We start from the raw sequence: 10,000 nt of genomic DNA, 5'->3' as shown, positions 1-10,000 counted from the left end.
CTCTCTCTCTCTCTCTCTCTCTCTCTCTCTCTCTCTCTCTCTGAAAAAACGAGCCGATCTGAGTGGGTGTGATTGGAACTGAAGGTAGTTGACTTTGACAATAAAGGATGACAGGCTTTTCATGGAGACACACTTCACAAGTCCTGCATACCACCACCACCACATCCACCTCATCCCCATTCAACAACCTCACCCTCTCCTGCACTCCCTACACTCCACCACCAACCCCCCTCACCACCACCACCACCACCACCACCACCACTCCGCTCACTCCGCACACCAGTCCTCAACTCCATTTCCACCCGGCACTGCACTGTTTGCATTGATTAAGGTATTTCTGTCTCCTTGAAACTCCGCTTCATTGTCTCGGCTCTAAATGAGTTTGGATAGCTCCTATGCGAGACCGCAGCTGGCGTTGAAGAGGGGGGGGGTTGGTGTTGTGGAAAGGGTGTGGTGCGGTGGCAGTGTGTTGGGGGATAGAATGAGACAACATTGTGCGGAAAGATGAGAAGGGAGGAATAATGGAGTGGAGTAAAGCAGTGTGGAAGAGAAAGAAAATTAGTGGTAGGGTGAAAAGCAAACAGGAAATGGGGAAATAGGAGGGAGAGAGGGATGGAGTGAGAGAGTAAAAAAGTGTGAAAAAGAAAAAGAAAACAAAGGAAAAGAAGGAAGGGATAAATCAGTATTAAAGACAGAAAATAATGGAGAGAGAGAGAGAGAGAGAGAGAGAGAGAGAGAGAGAGAGAGAGAGAGAAATAAGAGAGAGAGAGAGAGAGAGAGAGAGCTGTGAGCCGTAACACAGAGAGGATTATGAGGCAGGCATATGACTGTGAGGCAGAGTCGAGGCGCTACTCTCCCCATTGTGTACAGCATCAATAATGCACCAGGGGGACCAGGCTCAGCCCAGCACAGGCCTTCAAAGCCATACATTGCCTTTAGATTTACACACACACGCACACACGCACGCACGCACGCACGCACGCACGCACGCACGCACGCACGCACGCACGCACGCACGCACGCACACACACACACACACACACACACACACACACACACACACACACACACACACACACAGTCATGTGCGTACACATACAAAAACATACATACTGTACATGCACTTACAGACACACAAACCAAAACATAAAGAAGTAAACACACACACACACACACATACACAACACACACACACACACACACACACACACACACACACACACACACACACACACACACACACACACACACACACACACACACACACACACACACACACACACACACACACACATATATATATATATACAACATGCCCAGAGAGAACGCCGGCTCTGGGTTTGTTCAACATCCACCTCCAGTAAAATGGAGGGCAGTGGTGGCCAAGCTACGCCGCGGGAGTAGGAAAAAACAACGCAAGCTGTGCAAGACAGACACACAGCCAGTGTCAGGGCACACACTCTTGGAACACATCAAAGAAAGGAGCTCAGATCCATGTTGTTTTCTAGAAACCCCAGCTTATATCTGATCTCAATTATAGCAAGACAAGACACAGTACTGGATATATAGTCAGTGGACTGTTGGGAGAGAGATCCTGCTAGTGTTACATACTAACACTGGTGTGGTAGGCCTACATACTAAGGCAACGTTTGCACTTGGGTAGCAAGCTTTTTGTTTTCTTTATTAATATGCAGTAAAAGTACATTATTGCTACTATTGCAATATAGGCTAGGTGTGCGAGTTCCTCTTGCTTGCTTCCAGTTAGGGTGTTGGAACCAACGCACCCACCAGGCATCAAGTCCAAATGTGTGTGATCTCCATTGGAAGGTACATGCAGGGGCGCAACTACTCATTTCTGGGGGGGTATGCAAGAACTATTTTGGTGCCCCTCCTCAAAATAAAAACCCACTTAATAATTATTTGCCGCCCTCTAACGCCCTCTCTTTGGCGTCCCCCTCTCTCTGGTGCCCCCCTTCAACGCATACCTTGCATATACTGTAGTTGGGTCCCTGGGTACATGCTAAGGCATAGACACAGACACACACAGGCACGCACTGCTAAATGAGTCAATTGTTTCGTACACGGTACAAAAGAAAAATAATGTGGTGAAGGCCATAACTTTATACTGCAACAGTATGTGCGTTTTGTGAGATTTCAGTTTTGTTTTGTTTTCTGTTCCCTTGTTTCCTTAATTGCTGCCATCTGCTTTAGACATGCACGTGCAGTTGACAGTCCCTCAGTGAAAAGTCAGGTCACCACTTATTATCGATGATTTGGGATGATTACTGCCTCTGTGTGTGTGTGTGTGTGTGTGTGTGTGTGTGTGTGTGTGTGTGTGTGTGTGTGTGTGTGTGTGTGTGTGTGTGTGTGTGTGTGTGTGTGTGTGTGTGTGTGTGTGTGTGTGTGTGTGTGTGTGTGTGTGTGTGTGTGCGTGTGTGTGTGTGTGTGTGTGAAATTGTGAATGCATGTGTGCGAAAGCATGCGAGGGGCTGTGTTTGTACAGACTAATGAGAGGAGGCTTGAGATGCTCCACTGATCCCAAGAGCAGGAGGGAGCATAATAATAATACCAAAAAAAGACCAAATTCACTAAACCAAAGGAACTCAACAGTATTGGTCCTCTGTGCCTGGATTGTTAATCTGAAGGCGGGGAAAGAGCCCTGCATTTGTCTATATAGTGCCCTGGGTCTATCAAGAATTGTTTGTTTGCACTAAAACACACGCACGCATGCATTTACTCATGAACTCATGCACTCACGCACACATGCACGCATGCACGCACGCAGGACCGCATGTATGACAGCTGAGAGCTTTGTTGGCAGGGGCAAGGACAAAGTCATATCACATCAGCCCACCCCACCCAATAGATAACAATGTAATGAGGACCCAATTCTGGCCCCCTTCTCTCCTTAGGCACTGTACACACACACACACGCACACGCACACACACACGCACACGCACACACACACACACACACACACACACACACACACACACACACACACACACACACACACACACACACACACACACACACACACACACACACACACACACACACACACACACATGCCAAGAGAGAACATGCCTGTCTGGCTCTGGGTTTGTTCAACATCCACCTCCATTAAAATGCAGGGCAGTGGTGGCCACACAAATTGCCATGCTACTCACTATAATTTGGCACTTATCTTCAAGGTTTAACCTGTTTAGACCCGGCACCTGTAATACATTTGCTCTTAGCCGAATGGCAATGACCAAGTTATAATGTAGGCCTATTACTAAAGGCCCTGTGTAATGTAATAGTAGTCCTATGATCGTAAAGTCTTTTCAACAAGCGTTCCACGGGTGCAACAGCATGCATTATGGGGCTACCAATTCGGAAATGTCTCTAACTAGCCTATGGGAGAAGCCTAGACTGTAGATGAGGCTCAGAACATCACCTTAACAGCGAGACATTTCATTATCACTTTGTTTAACAGCACCCTGGCTTACACTTCAACTTCCATGAAGGCTTCCTGTGAAGATTGACATATTTTACTGACAGCATGTTATCCCATCTTTGGAGTGGAGAGGACAATTACTGTCAACTGTAATGCAGCTAGACATTTTTTCACACTGCAAACACAGAACTGAAGATTTTTTTTTAAACTCACGTCAGTGACAGCATGCCATGCCATATCTGGAGTGAAAAGGGCAATTAATGTCAATTGTAGCAACTACATATCCTACCACGCCAAAAAGACGTCACCTGCATTCAATAAATCACCTGTAGTGTTCATTTCAACTGTATGTCACATATAGGAATACTCATAACACATGTAATGACAAAAAAGTTGAATGCACTTAAAAGCTTTAAAGTTCAGTACTTTTTCCATTCACTAAGTTCACACAAAGTAAGTTGCCGCTGTAAAAAATGAAAAGGAAGGAAAATCTTCATTTGGAATATCAAAACTCTTGGCACAAAGCGAAAGAGTCTGGCCCACTGGGCTGAGAAGATTCCCCAGCTGGTAACAAAATGAGAGGAAGATAAGGATGAGAAATCAGCGTAAGGAATATACAGTGTGACATATGTGCTTGTTTGTGCCATGCGGCTGGAGAGTATCATCATTCAGCACTGAGGGGATTTTTAGAGTCTAATACCCACTTGGCCTTTCTCTCCTTTCCTCTCCTCTCCTCTCCTCTCCTCTCCTCTCCCTCTCCTTCTCCCTCTCCTCTCCTCTCCTCTCTGGCCACTTCCTCCCATTTTTCCTCATCTTCCTCTCCTCCTCTCACCTCTATTCCCTTCATTCATCATTTTCTTCCTCTTTTTTTATTTCATTTATTTTTCTTTTCATTTCATTTCTTTGCCTTTCTTCAGGGCCCTTCAGAGAGCATCCGCAGTTATTTTCTTTCCCCTCTCTGGGCCGAGCCCAGGCAGGCAGTATGGGCCTTTCAGTATGTGTCAGCAGTCAACGCATCCTGATACACACAAAGCGAGTCTGAATAAGGGTAAATCGCCTCTGGGAACGCTTTGATGCTTATCACTGGGGCTTTCAAAGAGACTAACAGAAAATTGGCTTATCTCGAATAAACCCCTAATTCAAACTAAAGTCAGCTGATTAGACTCTTGAGCGTCTATTCATTACAGCAAACCGCCACTTTTCAGCCCGAAAAGCGCATGTGAAAAAATATTGTGCTGTGCGTGCACAAAAATGGCTTCTTCCTCTGCCCCGAATGGGCCTCAGCCTCTTCTACTTTGGGGATTGATAGAGAAAATAAATAAATAAATTGATTTTCAAAAGGGTTCTGAATGGCAACAATGGTCCCCCTTTTTTAACTGTGAAGTCATTCACCAGAGTTACTTCTGAAATTATACACATTGCTATGAACACTTACACACATGCACAAGTGCACACACAAGCACGCACGCACGCACTCACGCACGCATGCACGCACGTACACACAGACGCACACACGCGCGCGCGCATGCGTACACACACATGCTCATACACGCACGCACACCTCAGTCAACATCCTTTTCAAACTCATACACACACGACACACACATGCACATGTACAAGTACAGACATACAATACATATACAGGCTAAATAAGACAAGTGTTTCATACTGCTAGTGTGACATGTTTGGTTAAGCATTAATTTGTTAATATGTTGATCTAAGGCTTCGTGAGAAAGTAGATTAACCACTGCGCTTGGTTCGTTGCTATGGGCACCACTTCCTAATCTAGTGAGACGCGCCTCTATCAGAGGCATGTAAGGACGCGCGTAGATCGTTGGGGCGACTTGACAACCAAATACAATAGAACTAACAACTGGGTTTTTGACTTGACAACCGAATGCGATAGAATTAACGATGGCTGGTGCTCCATAAGGGCCCCAGTGTTTTATTCCTGATCCCACAGACTCAGAAGATGCCCTGTGGTCATTGTGACTCCACCCAAACCATCTTCCTGTCTACCCCTGCACCCTGAGCTGATGAAACACCTCCCGTCTGTCACATTTTCATCCCAGGCAGTCAGTCCTGGCTGACCCAGCTTTGGTAGAACAATCTCACAGCTGGTCTTGTAGCTGTCACGCGTGCCAAACATGTCCGCCACGCCCGACCAAAACCACTTCCACTAAATCAGACCCTATCTCAAGAGAGGACCAGAGGGAAAGGCAGTGAGTAGTGTATTTTAATCCAAATGTGATAGGTATCAGGAGACCTCGGACACCTTTTTCTCTGATATAGACTTCAAGACTTTAATGATCACTGACCAGTTCCTTGTACAACTGAATTAGACAGCAAAACCACAGGGTATATGTAGGCCTATAGAAGATACAGAAAAAGTATAGAAAAAAAGGTACAACAAGGTATAGAAAACAAGGTATAGAAAAAAGAATTTAGTGTCAGGTGTGAAAAGATTAGATTGAAGATTAGAAAGGTGAAATACATTTTTTTCTAAAAATGAAAAATAATAATAAAAAAAAAAGTTTACAAATATTGGGAAGGTATGTATAGTACAAAAACGAGATGGTGCATATACAAGAGCAGTATAGATAACAAATGAGTGTAATCTACAAGTCTGTTTACAGGCTGTGGGATGGTGGTGTTGCACATTATGCTGCAGGTATTGCACAGGCAGAGGCAAACCCCAGGGGCAAAGGCATGTTGTGCATAAGCAACCAAAGTAGTGAGCTGATGCATTCCAACTTATATAATAGTGCACGTCTGCAGCAGCACATAGATTTGTGTACTGGTCCTTGAAGGACAAGCAAAATAAATGAATTCTATCTCTGTGCATTTGTCTACACATACATATCATGATAGTAAGAAAAGATGACAGCGAGTTGATAGTGAGATTATGTTGCAAGAAATATTTCATCTCAAACTACTAAATGTGAATGGGGAGCTCCCGAACTAAAATACAAAATGAGAGAGGCGAAGAGATTACCTATGTTCAATCTAAAAGCAATTTTCTCTGATGTGTGTTTGTCTGCAGTGCCTGCCTACCATGTATGGTACAGTATGCAGTCAATATGTACTACCACATACAGTATATCTAATTGGAAAACAAAATTGCTGTTGTGATTTCAGACAAGTGATACTAAATCCCCATGCCAAACATCATATCAACATTCGATAATACAGAATTGTCTCTCACACACAAAGATTCACAAGGCCTTAAAAGGGCAATTAAACATGTCAGATTTCTCCCCACAACATAAATTGGCAGCATGTCTGCCTGTGAATATATCAGTCCCTCCTTGTCTGTGGCAGACAAGCGAGTGTTCACTCTGCTATGAAGGAAAACCCTCGTGTTCCCCCCTTGCCAGTGTCACGCAGAACCGCAATCCAATTTAGCCTCAGGAAAAGACGCATCCCTTCAGAGTTTTTCCCCCCCACTATATTTATTTCATTACTACTATTTTTTAAATTATTTTTTCATGTCTTCGATGGTGCACCGCAGCTCAGCCAAAGGGCATGCACTCCAATGGCTTCTCCAATGGTAAAAAAGGAAGTTGTTGGTGTTCTAAATGAAAACTAAGTTAGGAAAAAAAATATGAGGACAAATAAAGCCTAGAGGTAAAATATGTAGGCGGGGACCATAACTGTCAAAATGTGTACAATGTTAAACATGCAACCATGTGAAAACAAACAAAACGTACGTAGAGAGAACTAGGTCAGGGACAGGATGGAGAGGGCGCAAAAAATGATGTTGGGTAAAACAGCATACACAATGATTGGTCTCACTCATTTAGATGTGACATAGAAGACATTTTTAAAAATTCACATACTGTATCACATGGGAGATGAAAAATCAGTGGTCAAAAACAATAGACCACAGTCAAATGTATCGGACAGCAGCCTATTAGACAGGCCTGCTGATGGAGTGTGCACATGTTATTTTCATCTGTTCAGTAGCTTTGACAGGAGATGCAAACACAGGATGCTCTGCTGATGCTCTGAATTGCATGTCTGTTCATGCGACAGATTACATGAAATTGCCCCTCTCGTAAATGCACACACACACACACACACACACACACACACACACACACACACACACACACACACACACACACACACACACACACACACACACACACACACACACACACACACACACACACACACACACACACACACACACACACACACACACACACACACCACTCCACTCAGCTCTTCCGAATTGGTACCACACGACACACTGATTTGAATATTTCAGCCCTCAGTGCAATACGGGGCGTGTATGCTCTGTGGTCTTGTGATGAGTGTAATCTATGTAAATATCCCTTTTCTCAACATATTTCCCATCCACAGTAAAGACCGGGAGCCACAAACGCGAGATGCCTGTGGCTACAGTAACTCCCTCACCACCACCCCCACCACCACCACCCCTAAACATCCCTCTTCCCAACCCCCCCTCCCATCCCCACTCCACAGAAAAGAGGAATTACTTTTAAATCAGCCGGCGCCATGGAGCATGAAAAATTACATGGAGAATATGGGGGACAATTGCTTCTGACTCTCACTCGCTCTCTCTCTCTGTCTCTGTATTAGCCGTGTTTTTTTTTCAAGCATTCAAATACAGTGGCAGGCTCTCTAGCATGGAGCACTAGCGGAGCTGCGGAGCGAGGGAACGCATGAATGAGCGAGTGAACGAGTGGGGACGGGAGGGGGGGAAGTTAAATGGAATGACTGGCGGAGCTGAGTAAACAACGCCAGAGTGAATCTTCCCCCTTCCCCGTGACACGCCGTTGACACTTCCTGCGGTATTGTTTTCCAATCGCACGCAAAGGCCTTTCATTACTTCACACACACACACCTCATCATGCTCATTTCAAAAGCCCTTTCTTCAATGAGAAGGAGAGAGACAAAGACAGAGACAGAAACAGAGACAGAGACAGAGACAGAGACAGAGACAGAGACAGAGACAGAGACAGAGAGACAGAGACGGAGAGAAAAAAGGAGGGAAAATGATGGGAAGAAATACATAAAAAAGAGAAACTTCCAAAACGGCAGGGAGCGGTGTTCTCACTCAGTCCCTATTCTGTCAGAACAAGAGTCGCATGCAGCACCAGATTTTTTGTTTTTTTGGCAGTAAGCAGAAATGCTCAGCTGCATAGTGTATGTATGCCTGTCTCAGCTGTGTGCATATGCCTGACACACGCACACACTGCTCCCAGATAGCAAAGCCAATTTGCAGCATCTGAGATGTTGCTCCCTCTGCGAAAGCGCTGCTCAGAGTGATAACCTTTGCGTTTATGTACCCTAAATAGACCACTTCAGGTTGAGACTGAGGGGAGCAAGGCTGGCTAGTGGTTGGTAAGTCACAATGTTGCCTCGTAGCCCCTTAACACACGCCGTACCTCCAGTGGCACGCTGTAATAGTCATTGAAAAGTTAACTACCATAGTACTACAGTACTACGACATAACACAGGGCCTTAAGTAATGCACTACGATTTGGTCATTGACATTCTGGTAACAGCCATTTTATTACGCCGTGTCTTAACAGGGTTAACAAACGCCGTTGGACAACTGGAACGCTGCAATAGTCATTGAATAAACTTTACTATCATAGAGCTACTCCACTATGACAGTGCCCAAGGCCTTCATACATAAAGCCATTCTGGTAACAGCTACTTTGTCATAGATGCCGTGTCTTATAGGTTAAGACGTACTGTTAAGTCGTGATTGCAATAAACTAACAGTAGTGTACGGCGGTGGTGTTGTTTGTTTATTTATTACTAATTTATCTTCACGTATTTTTCCTTGAGACCTTTGACCATGTGTATGTGAATGACCATGTGTCTGCTCAGTTGTATTGTGCTGAAAACTCACCAATGTGACCAAGTACACAGAGTGAATACTTGAATACTTTCAAAAGCTTGGCCCAAGGGAAGGGAACACAAATGGCTACCCTCACCTCTAGAAGGTGGTATGGTCTGAAAGAGTGTAGCTTTGCACATGGCGTTCTCAGGGGAGATGCGAGCAGATATCATCTAAGGTGACACTTCACCAAAAAAATGATGAAAGCAGATGCAGCCCGTACTGGTGAGGAAGACAGGAATACAGGATAGAAGAGAAGCAGGGAGAGAGGAAAACAGGATGAAGAAGAGAAGAAAAGAAGAGAGAGAAGAGAAGAGAAGAGAAGAGAAGAGAAGAGAAGAGAAGAGAAGAGAAGAGAAGAGAAGAGAAGAGAAGAGAAGAGAAGAGAAGAGAAGAGAAGAGAAGAGAAGAGAAGAGACGAAAAGAGACATGCGTCTACTGCAGGCTGTCTGAGAGCCCCGTTTCTCCTCTCTCTCTGAGTTCTTCTAAAAGCATCACCATCAAGCACATCGTTTGTGTGTGTGTGTGTGTGTGTGTGGGGGGGGGGGGGGGGGGGGGGGGTGTTTGTGTAGAAACAAGACACAGAGGAAAAGTGTGCACTTTGTAGGTGCGTGCTTGTGTCTGTCTGTGTGTATGTGCGTGCGTGCGTGTTTCTGTATCTGTGTGTAAACCATCAGAGGCA

The 10,000-nt window shown here is 44.9% G+C and overlaps 1 protein-coding gene across 1 annotated transcript in view; it reads right to left on the bottom strand.

Moving 5' to 3' along the window:
• The window catches only part of sez6b (seizure related 6 homolog b), a 161,432-nt gene extending 155,843 nt beyond the window's left edge, over window positions 1–5,589 (bottom strand). Inside the window, exon 1 of the mRNA XM_063205926.1 lies at window positions 5,532–5,589. Within this exon, the coding sequence (XP_063061996.1) occupies window positions 5,532–5,589 (58 nt within the window). The remainder of the gene's footprint in view (window positions 1–5,531) is intronic.
• Window positions 5,590–10,000: the final 4,411 nt, after the last annotated feature.

Source organism: Engraulis encrasicolus, chromosome 8 (genome assembly GCF_034702125.1).
Source record: "Engraulis encrasicolus isolate BLACKSEA-1 chromosome 8, IST_EnEncr_1.0, whole genome shotgun sequence".
NCBI classification, from domain to species: domain Eukaryota; kingdom Metazoa; phylum Chordata; class Actinopteri; order Clupeiformes; family Engraulidae; genus Engraulis; species Engraulis encrasicolus.
The sequence above is the reverse complement of the archived record's forward strand: the minus strand, read 5'-3'. Positions and strand labels throughout refer to the sequence as shown.